The sequence below is a fragment of the Poromitra crassiceps genome (genome assembly GCF_964638095.1).
Source record: "Poromitra crassiceps genome assembly, chromosome: 8".
Taxonomy (NCBI): Eukaryota; Metazoa; Chordata; class Actinopteri; order Beryciformes; family Melamphaidae; genus Poromitra; species Poromitra crassiceps.
Genome location: NC_139629.1, coordinates 23,237,984 through 23,255,196, shown reverse-complemented (window position 1 = coordinate 23,255,196; position 17,213 = coordinate 23,237,984). Strand labels below are relative to the sequence as shown.

Genomic DNA, 17,213 nt, shown 5'->3' with positions numbered 1-17,213 from the left:
CCTTGAGACACAAAATGGCTGATGTGAAAAGGGTCAATTGTACTTGACTAATTACCCCTGCCGTCGCAAGCATTGCTCCACCCCCTCTGCCGATCTGGGAAGAGTTGTAGACGAGCACATACTTCCTACATGTGCATTAGCCAGTCGCCCCCCCCCCCCCCCCCCCTCCCCCTCCACCTGACTAGTTTCACCGCAGGACGTAGCGCGTGGGAGGATCACGCTATTCCCCCCAGTTCCCCTCCGCTCCGAACAGGCACCCTGACCGACCAAAGGAGGCGCAGTAGTGCAGCGACCAGGACACATAACCTTAATCCGGCTTCCCACCCACAGACACGGCCAATTGTGCCTGTACGGACGGCCGACCAAGCCGGGGGTTCAAACCTGCGACCCTCGTGTTGGTCTGAACAAATACAAGCTGCAATATCACTAAGGGAAACTTCTCCACTGGTATGCACGGTTGTACTGACTAGATATAGATTTGAAAATATTCACGTGCTAATTAATTGCAGAGACGCCCCCGGTATGCAAGGACCATTTACTCGGACAGATGCAAACAAACAGAAGAAGAAAAAAAAACCACACAAACCTTCACTGCTGCTGCTGTCTTCACTGCTGCTGCTGCTGCTCCCAGAGCCTTCCTCTTCCTGGTCCTCCTCTCCAGAGTCAGAGTAGAACTTGTCGTCTGATTTGGTTGGCTTGCCCTTGCCCTTCCCCTTGACCTTCCCTACTGATGGTGCCCACTCCTTCACCTGAACAGGTGCACAGTAAAGCAAACAGAATGACAGCAAATAGACAGTAAAGCAAACAGAATGACAGCAAATAGACAGTAAAGCAAACAGCATGACAGCAAATAGACAGTAAAGCAAACAGCATGACAGCAAATAGACAGTAAAGCAAATAGCATGACAGCAAATAGACAGTAAAGCAAACAGAATGACAGCAAATAGACAGTGAAGCAAACAGCATGACAGCAAATAGACAGTAAAGCAAACAGCATGACAGCAAATAGACAGTGAAGCAAACAGAATGACAGCAAATAGACAGTAAAGCAAACAGCATGACAGCAAATAGACAGTAAAGCAAACAGCATGACAGCAAATAGACAGTAAAGCAAACAGCATGACAGCAAATAGACAGTAAAGCAAACAGCATGACAGCAAATAGACAGTAAAGCAAACAGAATGACAGCAAATAGACAGTGAAGCAAACAGAATGACAGCAAATAGACAGTAAAGCAAACAGAATGACAGCAAATAGACAGTAAAGCAAACAGCATGACAGCAAATAGACAGTAAAGCAAACAGCATGACAGCAAATAGACAGTAAAGCAAACAGCATGACAGCAAATAGATGCAAGGAGCTTTGCTAGATTTCCCTCATCATCCCAAAGCCACGGTTGCGTTCTCCTCAAAGATATACTTGCAGACCATTTCTGATTGTCCACCCTATGAGATATATTGGTTGTAATAATAATTAGAACATATAATGTCAATGATGTGCCACACGTTAAATGACTCCATTCAGGAGAAATGGTGTGCTCTACAAATTTAATTAACCTGGCCTCCAAGATTATACTGTCATTTCAATCAAATAAGAAAATAGCTTTTGATCACCGGGGCATCATCAGCCTTATTTCAATCAATACCAAGTTTCTTCAACTGTAGTATAAGGTCTAAACGAAGGAAACATCAATATAAGTCTTCTAACAGTCAGGGTCTAATTACAGGCAGTTCAGTTCCTGGTGTGGATTTGGTCCATCGATCCCTTCGAGGTTAACACTACAAGCAAAATATCCCCAGAGGTCACTTTGATCGCATGATATATCTCCAGTATGTATCATGATATATCTCCAGTAGTGTATATATATATATATATTATATGATATATCTCCAGTATGTATCATGATATATCTCCAGTAGTGTATATATATATATATATTATATATATATCTCCAGTAGTGGCATCTTATATCCCCAGAGGTCACTTTGATGGCATGATATATCTCCAGTAGTGGCATCTTACAGAATGAGAAGGACCTAATCTGCATGGCTGAGTTGTTCATCCAGTGGTTTAGAACAAGGAGAATGATGGAAGCCAAACACCAGGTAAGAGTGTTCGGGGGAGATCAGACTTCACGGGAGATGATAAAATAGCGCAAAACTCCATGATTACCAGTGCCATTGATGAAGCATTGATTTGTCGGGCTTCTCATGGGGAACCTTCCTGATAGTCTTTACAGCCATGGTGCATTTTGTGGTTTTGGGGGATTTGTGGTAACAAATCCCCCAAAACCACAAACCACAAACCACAAACCACAAACCACAAACCACAAACCACAAACCACAAACCACAAACCACAAACCACAAACCACAAAACCACAAAACCAAACAAAACTACACCTTCTTTAATATTGATGGCAGTGAAAATATAATTTGCTATGCCACGCCAATATTCCAACATTTTCAATGCTAAATTTGACTCAAATATGCCATCAGCCAGAAGCCATGTTCCTCTCTAACACGACATGCTTTGTAGTGGGAGTACACTCACTTGCCTTGACAGACAACTCCTTCAGCCAATCAGTGTTAGATCCAGTCAAATCCAAATCCCAGAAACTCTGCTAGTGCATACTGTTGTTTTTGATTAATTGTTGTTAGTTGTTGTTGAGTCTATTTCTGCAATAACTGCACTTATGGCTGCGTTTACTCTACTAACGTTAACTTTACCGCTCGTTGCTTCGGGAGACGCCTTTACCGTTTTGCCAGCGGCGTACCCGATTGGCCCGGCTACGACGCAGTCCCCGATTGGTGCGGTTACATCATGAACTACGACGCAGTCCCTGATTGGTGGGGTTACATCATTAACTATGATGCAGTCCCTGATTGGTGGGGTTACATCATTAACTACGATGCAGTCCCTGATTGGTGCGGTTACATCATTAACTATGATGCAGTCCCTGATTGGTGGGGTTACATCATTAACTACGATGCAGTCCCTGATTGGTGCGGTTACATCATTAACTATGATGCAGTCCCTGATTGGTGCGGTTACATCATTAACTATGATGCAGTCCCTGATTGGTGCGGTTACATCATTAACTATGATCTGATTGGTGCGGTTACATCATTAACTATGATCTGATTGGTGCGGTTACATCATTAACTATGATGCAGTCCCTGATTGGTGCGGTTACATCATTAACTATGATGCAGTCCCTGATTGGTGCGGTTACATCATTAACTATGATGCAGTCCCTGATTGGTGCGGTTACATCATTAACTATGATCTGATTGGTGCGGTTACATCATTAACTATGATCTGATTGGTGCGGTTACATCATTAACTATGATGCAGTCCCTGATTGGTGCGGTTACATCATTAACTACGATGCAGTCCCTGATTGGTGCGGTTACATCATTAACTATGATGCAGTCCCTGATTGGTGCGGTTACATCATTAACTACGATGCAGTCCCTGATTGGTGCGGTTACATCATTAACTATGATGCAGTCCCTGATTGGTGCGGTTACATCATTAACTATGATCTGATTGGTGCGGTTACATCATTAACTATGATCTGATTGGTGCGGTTACATCATGAACTATGATCTGATTGGTGCGGTTACATCATGAACTATGATCTGATTGGTGCGGTTACATCATTAACTATGATCTGATTGGTGCGGTTACATCATTAACTATGATCTGATTGGTGCGGTTACATCATTAACTACGATGCAGTCCCTGATTGGTGCGGTTACATCATTAACTACGATGCAGTCCCTGATTGGTGCGGTTACATCATTAACTATGATGCAGTCCCTGATTGGTGCGGTTACATCATTAACTATGATCTGATTGGTGCGGTTACATCATTAACTATGATCTGATTGGTGCGGTTACATCATTAACTATGATGCAGTCCCTGATTGGTGCGGTTACATCATTAACTACGATGCAGTCCCTGATTGGTGCGGTTACATCATTAACTATGATGCAGTCCCTGATTGGTGCGGTTACATCATTAACTACGATGCAGTCCCTGATTGGTGCGGTTACATCATTAACTATGATGCAGTCCCTGATTGGTGCGGTTACATCATTAACTATGATCTGATTGGTGCGGTTACATCATTAACTATGATCTGATTGGTGCGGTTACATCATGAACTATGATCTGATTGGTGCGGTTACATCATGAACTATGATCTGATTGGTGCGGTTACATCATTAACTATGATCTGATTGGTGCGGTTACATCATTAACTACGATGCAGTCCCTGATTGGTGCGGTTACATCATTAACTACGATGCAGTCCCTGATTGGTGCGGTTACATCATTAACTATGATGCAGTCCCTGAAATCAATGTGTGTAGCTGGAAGTCCAGACTGATCCGTGGAGCGAGACAGAATGTGAGGTCACATGATCATGATGGTTTTTCCCAGGCTATGCTGTATGTTGCCATCAACAGCACTGAACTTGATCTAGAATGGATCGCTCGACCGCAAACATGTACGGAGATGCAACTCAGACGAGTGCACAGAAACCAGACGCACTGACTACCAGAATACCTCATTTTATTTTGACCATACTGTCGTATCAGGAAATGAGCCACCTGCCTCAACATCAACACAACGGCGAGCCACAGCTATTGTCTTATTAATGTTTTGTCATAAGACAAACGTCATAAGACAAACTATCGGTGTGACGAGGAGAGAGCAGAGGCTTTTATACCTGACAGTAACATCACAGTGGATATGGCACACATGAACCACACCTAGGTGAATGAGTGAGAAGTAAGGAAGGTTAGGGTGTGCTCCATACCGGCTCAATGACCTCCACGTTCCTCACAGATTGGTCAGGAGCAACAGCTGGCCAGTCAGAGAGCTCCAGGTATCCACTCGCTTTAATATTGAGACTGTGGGAGAGGGTGCCGAGTTGGAAACGCTCTCGATCTGAGAGTAGAGAGAGGAAAAAGTACGATTCAGTCAAAACAAAAAGTACGGATGAACGATATTGGATTTGTTTTCTGATATGCGATAAACCGATACTTTCCAACTCTTTTGACTGATTGCGCATTTTTTCCACCCAATTTCAGGGAACATGAAGTCTCTCCTGTAGTGGATTTAACGCATTATGATGCCTACTCTTATCATGGCGGCCCACTGGCAGCTGCAGACATACTGTAAATACAATGCTTTTCACAATGTACACATTCACTGGGTACAATAAGAAAACGACTTAAGCATCGGGCATTTGGGCAATTGTTTGTTTTGGGCCGATGTCGATATTTCATTTTAAAGCCTTTATCGATGACGTACCGATATCATTGTGCATCCCTAAGAAAAATCACTGGATTGAGGAAGATGGGAATGAATATCGAATTAATATTCATTTCAAGGAACTGATATCGATTAATCAATCCCAATATCATTCTTTTAATATAATACCTTTTCCCATGGATGCTTGAAGCTTTAACCCCGTTAGACTCGAGTGGTTTGGTTCTTAGTACAATCTCATAAACATGAATATTTCTTATAATGCACCAGGTTAGAGGGTTCCTTGTACAATTTACAACATTAGTTCTTTCCGAATCTCTTTGAGATCCAAGCAAAAATTGGTATTGTAGCTGAAATATTGATTTTGAAATCATATCTTAACAAATCAGAAATCAAATCGGGACCCTAATGTGTATCGGAATCGTATCGGGAAATCAGTGGCGATACCCAGCCAGAGGGGTGAAAAATGTCGGCTTGGCAGCATCAGCAAAGTTTGTTTTATTAGTAGATGAATAAAACAAAAGATAAGAGCGACAATAAGGGAATTGTAATGAGCTGTGGAGAAATGGGGAGAGAGGGGGGGCCCCTCAAGGTCGCCTCGGTCTTCTCTTAATGAGTGAGCCAATGGGTAAATGTCACTGTATAAACACAGACATCTTTAATATGGAGGTGCGCGCACGCCTCTCCCTCCCTAGTGGTCAATACAGGAAGGTAATCAGTCTGTGCCTTGGGAGGTATGCTCTAAAAAACTGTGCTTTTCTAACAAAAAGAGAGGGGGGGGAGGAAGGACTTAAATTGCGAATATTAAGAATGACAGGAGTGGTTAACGCTTTCCATAAACATCCAGTAGGTGCAAACCGCCGCAGAATTTTAATGTTTTCGGTTTCTGTTCCTTTTGTCAGGGAAGAGGGAGAGGGAGGGGGGCGAGAGAGAAAGAGAGGGCAGAGAGAGAGAGAGAGAGGAGACAGCTAAATTAGATTTTCTTCTCTCTCTCTCAGTGTCTGAAAAAGGTTAGCATTAGCTCAGCAATTTACCCATCTCATTAGTCCTAGGTAAAGGGGTGTGACCTCACTGCCCTTCAGAGAGACAGACACACTAGAATAATAAAAAACACTATTGCCTGGAACAACCTTGCATACTACTGGACTTAACACCGCTACATATGAAACAGAGGTCCAGTTCATATGGATTCAGAGGATTCCCTCCCCTTCTCTGTTTTGGCAAGTATTCAATCTACAATTCCATGAAAGTGCATGAAATTGTCAGACTAAACTGACACCTCAAAAACCTACAATCTGCTACAGAAAAATTAATATTAATGTGTGTTTATTAACTAACCCCTTGCCTCCTATCATTTTACAAAAGGGGCGGCTGTAGCTCAGGAGGTAGAGCGGGTCGTCCACTAATCGCTTTGGATGAAAGAGGTCGGTGGTTCGATTCCCGGCTCCTCCAGTCTGCATGTCGGAGTGTCCTTGGGCAAGACACTGACTGAACCCCAAATTGCTCCCGTTGGTGTGCCAGCACCCTGCGTGGTAACCTGCCGCCATCGGTGTGTGAATGGGTGAATGTACCTACTGACTGTAAAGCGCTTTGGATAAAAGCGCTATATAAATGCAGGCCATTTACCATTTTACCATTTACAAAAGTGGCCCCTGGGCAAAGCAAGTTGAGTATCCCTGATGTACTGTATGTATGTTATGTTATGTATGTATGTATGTATGTATGTATGTATGTATGTAATGTATGAATGTAATGTATGTATGTATTGTATGTATGTATGAATGTATGTATGTACTGTATGTATGTAATGTATGTATGTAATGTATGAATGTAATGTATGTATGTTATGTAATGTATGTATGTATGTACTGTATTTATGTACTGTATGTATGTAATGTATGAATGTATTGTATGTATGTATGTATGAATGTATGTATGTATGAATGTATGTATGTACTGTATGTATGTACTGTATGTATGTAATGTATGAATGTATTGTATGTATGTATGAATGTAATGTATGTATGTAATGTATGTATGTATGTACTGTATGTATGTACTGTATGTATGTAATGTATGAATGTAATGTATGTATGTATTGTATGTATGTATGAATGTATGTATGTATGTATGAATGTATGTATGTATGTATGTACTGTATGTATGTACCTTTGAAGGCAGACTCGAGGACCGGAGCTGGTTTGGGGGCCAACAGGATGCGTCGGGCGTACTTGCTGAGGGCGCCGCTCTTCTCGTTGGGAACAATCAGCTGTCTTATGAAGCGTGTTCGGTCTCTGATGTCGTAGTTCGGGTCGTATTTGCCGAGGTTCAGGATGTACTGCGTTAACAGCTTGGTCTGAGGGACAGAGAGGAGTCAATATATAAGCATTGTACGCCCTTCTTCTTTTTCTACTCCGGCAGGTTTGTAGCCTGGTAAAGACAATCTTGATAACATGACCTCACATTCTGTATATAGAATGCCATGTATATAGAAGAGTCGTGACAGTGGAGTGACATTCACTCCAAGGGGCCAGTTTTTTACTCTCAAGAGTTCCAGGAAGTAAGGTTTCTGGATTCAGCAGCACTGTCGAGTTGCAGCAAAATGGACCGTTTGTGATGTGTACTGTGAAAGGGTCAGACGTTTAAAGAATCAAATTGTATATTATCAGCTTCATTTGAGCATTCAAACGTCTCGCGAGAGCCCCCTTCCTGGCTAGTCATTGGCTCATGAGTCACGCATTTTGGACCTCCGCTGGCACCACTCTCTTACTAGATTGCTCTGGTAACATAACAGAATGTGAGGTCACGTGACCGGCTGGTTTACCAGGCTAGTGATCCATACTCCCGCCCATGGAAATGGCTGTGGGTCTCTAGACTCCAGACTGATCCGTGAGGTCATGTGATCAGGATGCTTGTGACCAGGCTTGCAGGTTTGGACCTGAATTCAAGCTGGATGAGTGACAAACCATCCCTCTGCCTTCTTTGTGATGGCCAAAGATAGAGCTATATTATTTAGGGAGGCCTACAAACAAGAGTTAGTAGTACTAGTGTGTGGAAGGCAGCGTTATGACTCTAATGGAGGGGTGGGCAATTATTTGTCATGGGGGGCCACATGAGAAACCAAGATTGTTGCCGGGGGGCCGAACAAATATTGTCATGCCATAACCCAGGAACTTTGATGATAGAGGGGACCACAAAAAAATGTCCTCGCTACCAAAGGGCCAGATTTTGCTGAGGGTTGGGGGCCGAACGGCGCCGGCGCAAAAACATTTGGGGCATTTGAAGTCAGGTTTAGAGGAATAACTAATTTTAAATGAACAGTTGTGATGTCATCATTCAGTCTTAACACGTTGAGTGCCAGAGCCGAGATATCTCGTCTTACATAAACATTTTTTTTTTTTGACGGTGGGACATCAATCAACCCCTTTTACATCTTCGAGATCACTATTGGAGCAAGAGAATGTGTATAATCTATTTTACCGACCACTAAGTGGCGACAGTGCTCTCCTGACTAGAGGAAGACAAGCATTTTTTTAACTTGTCACGCCATTCTCACCCCAGCCATTCTCATGAAAATGGATGGGGGAAAACGCTTTCGTTTTCGCGCTGATTGCTGGCGATGCGGGATTGCAAATTTACATAATAGATTACAGGTGGAACACACTTTGAAACACGCAGCATAAATATGACCAGAATCGCAAAAGCTTCTCTCAACCAAAACTCCAAGAAGCGAGCGAGTCCATCCCGACTTCCTCAAACAGCGGCCGCGCAGCCACAGGCACAGGACAGCAGCAAAGCACTGAGACTGGTGACAAGCTTGTGACGGCCGCTGCAGCCAAGAAGAACGCCCACGGAGGGAGGAGTTGAAGCAACTCTCCCTCTCGCTCTCGCTCTCTCCCTCTCTCTCTCTCTCTCTAGAGAGAGAGAGAGAGAGAGAGGAGAGAGAGAGAGAGAGAGAGAGAGAGAGAGAGCGCACAGAGTGGGAGACAAGGGCACCCATAATCACAGGCACGTGAGGTGGTTCTAAAAATCCATTTATCTCCAAACTCTCTGAAAATCTCTGAAACCATGCTGTACTCAACGGCTAATATCTACATAACTACTAACTCTGCAAACTAACTCTTTTAGACAGAGAAAGCACACATTCTATTAGTTATTTTTAGATGATTGGTGTTCACGAATTCTTAACAGAAAATAATCCTCGGCTCTTGTAAAATGAGCCAGAATCCTCAAAAAAAAACCTGGCACAACTTACCTACAGGATTGAAAAAATGGCTGGCACTCAATGTGTTAAACACCAATATTTGATCCTTTTCTCACTCCTATATCACCTTTTTTGACCACCTGCCAATATGGCTGCTAGATTTTAAAGTTACCAGCCAATTAGAATTTCCACTAGCCAAAATGTTTTTCTTGAAATAAACCAGAATATGAGTTATATGGGTTAATTTAAGCATAAGTATCAGTTAAGTGGCCCGGGATTCTCAAAGCATGTGTTGAGGGTCATACGAACAAAAATGCACTCTTGAAGCAAAAAAAATCCAAAACAAACAAGTTAAATTATTTTTTACTTCAATGTAGAACAGTCATTTCTTTCACATGAGATTACTTTTAGCCTTTTAGTCATAAAGATTATTGAAAGATATTCCATATTCCAGACTGAAATGTTATAACAGAAGTGGAGTATTGGCCAGAATGACATGAACATTTGGACACTTATTCAGCGGGTATCTTGCATGTTGCGTTCAGGTGCACTGGGCCGCATGTGGCCCGAGGGCCGCCAGTTGCCCAGGTCTGCTCTAATGCATCACCTACATGCCTCTACCTCCCTCCGTCTCCATCCAGGCCTGACACATTACTGGAGCGAGAGGCTGTGATGACGTTCCTCGTTTAGGAGCGAGCGTCTGGCCTCATGAAGCAGCCGGCTCAGTGGCCAGAATCACCCCCCATCTAACTGAATGGACCTGTAGACTCCAAGCAGGGCGAGGAGGAGATGTGCCATGACATGAAGGCCATCTCATTCACAGCTGTACACTTCAACAGGGCATTTAGCTCAGAGCTGGAGGAGGAGGAGGAGGAGGAGGGCTCCATTACTGCCGGACAAAGTTGTGTAAATCAAGTCTCATGGCCTGAGCTGTGGAAGAAGAAAAGCTCAAAGAATGATTTATGGGCTTCGTTTGGTGACAAGAATCTGCTTATCACTTTTCTAATACTCAGCGTGTACATGGTAATGAATCTGCTTATCACTTTTCTAATACTCAGCGTGTACATGGTAATGAATCTGCTTATCACTTTCCTAATACTCAGCGTGTACATGGTAATAAATCTGCTTATCACTTTTCTAATACTCAGCGTGTACATGGTAATGAATCTGCTTATCACTTTCCTAATACTCAGCGTGTACATGGTAATGAATCTGCTTATCACTTTCCTAATACTCAGCGTGTACATGGTAATGAATCTGCTTATCACTTTCCTAATACTCAGCGTGTACATGGTAATGAATCTGCTTATCACTTTCCTAATACTCAGCATGTACATGGTAATGAATCTGCTTATCACTTTTCTAATACTCAGCGTGTACATGGTAATGAATCTGCTTATCACTTTCCTAATACTCAGCGTGTACATGGTAATTAATCTGTTTATCACTTTTCTAATACTCAGCATGTACATGGTAATGAATCTGCTTATCACTTTCCTAATACTCAGCGTGTACATGGTAATGAATCTGTTTATCACTTTCCTAATACTCAGCGTGTACATGGTAATGAATCTGTTTATCACTTTTCTAATACTCAGCGTGTACATGGTAATGAATCTGCTTATCACTTTCCTAATACTCAGCGTGTACATGGTAATGAATCTGTTTATCACTTTTCTAATACTCAGCGTGTACATGGTAATGAATCTGTTTATCACTTTTCTAATACTCAGCGTGTACATGGTAATGAATCTGCTTATCACTTTTCTAATACTCAGCATGTACATGGTAATGAATCTGCTTATCACTTTTCTAATACTCAGCGTGTACATGGTAATGAATCTGCTTATCACTTTCCTAATACTCAGCGTGTACATGGTAATGAATCTGCTTATCACTTTCCTAATACTCAGCGTGTACATGGTAATGAATCTGCTTATCACTTTTCTAATACTCAGCGTGTACATGGTAATGAATCTGCTTATCACTTTTCTAATACTCAGCGTGTACATGGTAATGAATCTGCTTATCACTTTCCTAATACTCAGCGTGTACATGGTAATGAATCTGCTTATCACTTTTCTAATACTCAGCGTGTACATGGTAATGAATCTGTTTATCACTTTTCTAATACTCAGCGTGTACATGGTAATGAATCTGCTTATCACTTTCCTAATACTCAGCGTGTACATGGTAATGAATCTGCTTATCACTTTTCTAATACTCAGCGTGTACATGGTAATGAATCTGCTTATCACTTTCCTAATACTCAGCGTGTACATGGTAATGATGATCACTTTCCTAATACTCAGCGTGTACATGGTAATGATGATCACTTTCCTAATACTCAGCGTGTACATGGTAATGATGATCACTTTCCTAATACTCAGCGTGTACATGGTAATGATGATCACTTTCCTAATACTCAGCGTGTACATGGTAATGATGATCACTTTCCTAATACTCAGCGTGTACATGGTAATGAATCTGCTTATCACTTTCCTAATACTCAGCGTGTACATGGTAATGAATCTGCTTATCACTTTCCTAATACTCAGCGTGTACATGGTAATGAATCTGCTTATCACTTTTCTAATACTCAGCGTGTACATGGGAATGAATCTGCTTATCACTTTTCTAATACTCAGCGTGTACATGGGAATGAATCTGCTTATCACTTTTCTAATACTCAGCGTGTACATGGTAATGAATCTGCTTATCACTTTTCTAATACTCAGCGTGTACATGGTAATGAATCTGCTTATCACTTTTCTAATACTCAGCGTGTACATGGGAATGAATCTGCTTATCACTTTTCTAATACTCAGCGTGTACATGGTAATGAATCTGTTTATCACTTTTCTAATACTCAGCGTGTACATGGGAATGAATCTGCTTATCACTTTTCTAATACTCAGCGTGTACATGGTAATGAATCTGCTTATCACTTTTCTAATACTCAGCGTGTACATGGTAATGAATCTGCTTATCACTTTTCTAATACTCAGCGTGTACATGGGAATGAATCTGCTTATCACTTTTCTAATACTCAGCGTGTACATGGGAATGAATCTGCTTATCACTTTTCTAATACTCAGCGTGTACATGGTAATGAATCTGCTTATCACTTTTCTAATACTCAGCGTGTACATGGTAATGAATCTGCTTATCACTTTCCTAATACTCAGCGTGTACATGGTAATGAATCTGCTTATCACTTTTCTAATACTCAGCGTGTACATGGTAATGAATCTGCTTATCACTTTTCTAATACTCAGCGTGTACATGGGAATGAATCTGCTTATCACTTTTCTAATACTCAGCGTGTACATGGTAATGAATCTGCTTATCACTTTCCTAATACTCAGCGTGTACATGGTAATGATGATCACTTTCCTAATACTCAGCGTGTACATGGTAATGATGATCACTTTCCTAATACTCAGCGTGTACATGGTAATGATGATCACTTTCCTAATACTCAGCGTGTACATGGTAATGAATCTGCTTATCACTTTCCTAATACTCAGCGTGTACATGGTAATGAATCTGCTTATCACTTTCCTAATACTCAGCGTGTACATGGTAATGAATCTGCTTATCACTTTTCTAATACTCAGCGTGTACATGGGAATGAATCTGCTTATCACTTTTCTAATACTCAGCGTGTACATGGGAATGAATCTGCTTATCACTTTTCTAATACTCAGCGTGTACATGGTAATGAATCTGCTTATCACTTTTCTAATACTCAGCGTGTACATGGTAATGAATCTGCTTATCACTTTTCTAATACTCAGCGTGTACATGGGAATGAATCTGCTTATCACTTTTCTAATACTCAGCGTGTACATGGTAATGAATCTGTTTATCACTTTTCTAATACTCAGCGTGTACATGGGAATGAATCTGCTTATCACTTTTCTAATACTCAGCGTGTACATGGTAATGAATCTGCTTATCACTTTTCTAATACTCAGCGTGTACATGGTAATGAATCTGCTTATCACTTTTCTAATACTCAGCGTGTACATGGGAATGAATCTGCTTATCACTTTTCTAATACTCAGCGTGTACATGGGAATGAATCTGCTTATCACTTTTCTAATACTCAGCGTGTACATGGTAATGAATCTGCTTATCACTTTTCTAATACTCAGCGTGTACATGGTAATGAATCTGCTTATCACTTTCCTAATACTCAGCGTGTACATGGGAATGAATCTGCTTATCACTTTTCTAATACTCAGCGTGTACATGGTAATGAATCTGCTTATCACTTTTCTAATACTCAGCGTGTACATGGGAATGAATCTGCTTATCACTTTTCTAATACTCAGCGTGTACATGGTAATGAATCTGTTTATCACTTTTCTAATACTCAGCGTGTACATGGGAATGAATCTGCTTATCACTTTTCTAATACTCAGCGTGTACATGGTAATGAATCTGCTTATCACTTTTCTAATACTCAGCGTGTACATGGTAATGAATCTGCTTATCACTTTTCTAATACTCAGCGTGTACATGGGAATGAATCTGCTTATCACTTTTCTAATACTCAGCGTGTACATGGGAATGAATCTGCTTATCACTTTTCTAATACTCAGCGTGTACATGGTAATGAATCTGCTTATCACTTTTCTAATACTCAGCGTGTACATGGTAATGAATCTGCTTATCACTTTCCTAATACTCAGCGTGTACATGGTAATGAATCTGCTTATCACTTTCCTAATACTCAGCGTGTACATGGTAATGATGATCACTTTCCTAATACTCAGCGTGTACATGGTAATGATGATCACTTTCCTAATACTCAGCGTGTACATGGTAATGAATCTGCTTATCACTTTTCTAATACTCAGCGTGTACATGGTAATGATGATCACTTTCCTAATACTCAGCGTGTACATGGTAATGATGATCACTTTCCTAATACTCAGCGTGTACATGGTAATGAGAGTGTGTCAGAAATGCGTACTACTACTACTAATCTGGCCCCATATTCGCACCCAATCGGGCTTGCTGCTGGCTTTTGGGTACCTGCTTGGAGTTGGTCAGGTAGAGTTTGGCTGCCAGGTTGACGATCTGCAGCTTGACGATGTCCTCCTCTGCCGTGAAGCTCTTGGCCATCTTGCGGAGAACATCGGGCGCGATCTTTGGCACCCGCTCACAGTACTCCCCTATCAGCCACAGGATGCTGGCTCGGGCCATGGGAACCTGGCAGTTTGGTTTGACAAATCAGAGAGAAAACCCAACAGTTACTTGGAAGACTATTGCGCAGGTGTCGCATTTAACATTCTCCAGCCCGTCAGGTTAGCAGCAGCCCTGATCTCCACGTCGATCAAATACAAACGGCTGGCAGATTAGGTTAGATGGCAGAGGGCGGCTCGTACGGTGATGTTGTCGAAGAGCTTGGCCATGTGCTTGATGATGTCGCTGTGCTGCGTGGGCTGGGTCTGCAGCAGCTTCTTGATCACGACCACACTCTCGGCCACCACAGTCTCTGTGCAGACGAGACAACCACGAGTTATTAAAAGAGACACGGACAACACTGAGCAGTTACAGCACTTCAGTGTGTCATGGAGAAACTGACAAACTTTATGGCAAAAGGTCATTGTTATATTTGTGTTCAGTAAGGGTCATTTAGGGTGCGATGTTTTACAGTGGATGACAAATCCCATATTACCATCTCTGTTGGAAAGCAGCAGCACGAGGCCGTTGAGACAGGTGTCGGTCACCTCAGAGATGTTGGTGGCACACCTGCCAATGGCCTGAATGGTGGCTGCGGCAAACGCCTTGTCCTGGCTCTTCACGTAGGTCTGAAAAAACAGAGGCGACCAAGTTAAAAATGAGCATTCATAATAATTAATTGGATTTATATAGCGCCTTTCTAGATACTCAAGGAAGGGGGGGGGGTCTCAACTCATCCACCTCCACGTGTAGTACCCATCTGGGGTGTGATGCATGGCAGCCAGTTTGCAACAGAATGCTCACCACACATCAGCTCTCATGGTGGAGAGTCGAGGACTGAATGTGCCTGTTGGAGCCCTTCTATCTTATTTGTATTTTTGGCTGTAATTGAGAGTCACCAGCCGATGACGTGTTATACGTGCGACAGCGGTGAGAGACATTAATTGAACCAGGTGTGCGACACAGCAAACAGACGCCAGAGAGAAACAGTTTCCAACCGCACCGCACCGCGCATTGCACGCTCTTTAAGTTGATTATCGATACATTTATTTTTGATACTTTAATCCATATTGAACCTTTTGAACCTACGTTACGTTATTTTGATTTGAACTTAACGAGGCCGCTGTACACGTACACACTCTATAGCCTACATCAAACAAACATTCATCTCTTCATCTGCACGAGAGCGAGAGCTGCAATCAAGTACCGACTCAAGGTAAGAAGACAGCCAGTACTGTGCGCGACTGCGTGTTGGAAGTCTATGGCGTCTGACGGCTTAAAATTGGAAGAAAGCCAGGACAGTGCCAATTAAGTAACGAGGATGATTGCAGTAGGTTGCCATGAAGGAAGGAGACCTGTGTGGGAATTTAGCCAGGGCACCGGGGTTACACCCCTACTCTTGCCAAATGTGACGATGGGATCTTTAATGACCACAGAGAGTCAGGACTTCGGTTTAACGTCTCCTCCGAAGGACAGTGCTCACTCACAGGACAGAGTCCCTGTCTCTGCCTAGGGCATTGGGGAGATTATTCACGAGCGCAGAGGGAAGAGAAGCTCCTACTGGTCCTCAAACACCACTTCCAGCACCAGCCTCCCAGCTAGCTTCCACGGGGAAAGCCAGTAATGTAATGCAGAAGCCACTGGTGCTGACATCTACAGTATGTCTAAAGAACAAGGACTATGAATAGAAGGACATTTTTAGAGGTCTCCATGAGGTGCAGTATCTACAGTGTGCAGTATCTAATAAGCGGGTGCTACCCCTTCACTGTGAGTGGTTCGTTCCTTTGATTAGTGAGTGGTTCAAGTTAACAAATCATGAAATCATTGAGAAACAGACAAACCTGAAATTCCCTCAGGATGGTGGAGATGTTGGCTTCATTTGCCAGGTTGGTCAGGATCTCCAGCTGAAAAATACAATAAAAGAAAGAAATAAATAAAAAGAAAAAACAAACATATGGGAGGGGGTCTTTCATTGTGCAACAGTTGGGTTGCACTATTGTATCATACACAAAGGAAACTGGCTGTTACCTTGAGTGTTTTGATATGGGTGGGATCTGTCGATCTCACATAGAAGCTCTTCATGTAGGGTTCAAACATTCCCTGGGTGGAGATGATTCATGATGTTATAGACAGTCTGCATCAAATAGGTCAACATGTTCCACATAATGTAGAGTATGGAGACAAACTGTCCACAGGCAGACTCTTACCTTCCTCTGAATGGACATAGTGGCTATATTCTGGAGGACAATGTACTGCACCTCTCTGGGCAAAAGACAAAGAAAAGATGACACACCAGTGTTTCCCATACATAAAGGAATTTGTGGCGGGCCGCCACAATAATATTTTGACCGCCACAATAAGATGTTGACCAAAAAAATTTTTTTTTTTTTTTTTTTTTACAGTGCACCTGAACGCAACATGCAAGATATCCGCTGAATAAGTGTCCAATAAATGTTCATGTCATTCTGGCCAATACTTCTGTTATAGCATTTCAGTCTGGAATATGGAATATCTTTCAATAATCTATGATT

General features: G+C 42.2%; 1 protein-coding gene across 1 annotated transcript in view; it reads right to left on the bottom strand.

Moving 5' to 3' along the window:
• ap3b1a (adaptor related protein complex 3 subunit beta 1a) overlaps window positions 1-17,213 on the bottom strand; it is a 124,195-nt gene that overhangs the window by 71,701 nt on the left and 35,281 nt on the right. Inside the window, exons 10-18 of the mRNA XM_083640945.1 lie at window positions 16,890-16,944; window positions 16,711-16,782; window positions 16,524-16,586; window positions 15,179-15,311; window positions 14,886-14,995; window positions 14,533-14,709; window positions 7,452-7,638; window positions 4,828-4,958; window positions 587-749 (exon numbers count right to left, since the gene is read on the bottom strand). Of these exons, the coding sequence (XP_083497071.1) occupies window positions 587-749; window positions 4,828-4,958; window positions 7,452-7,638; window positions 14,533-14,709; window positions 14,886-14,995; window positions 15,179-15,311; window positions 16,524-16,586; window positions 16,711-16,782; window positions 16,890-16,944 (1,091 nt within the window). The remainder of the gene's footprint in view (window positions 1-586; window positions 750-4,827; window positions 4,959-7,451; window positions 7,639-14,532; window positions 14,710-14,885; window positions 14,996-15,178; window positions 15,312-16,523; window positions 16,587-16,710; window positions 16,783-16,889; window positions 16,945-17,213) is intronic.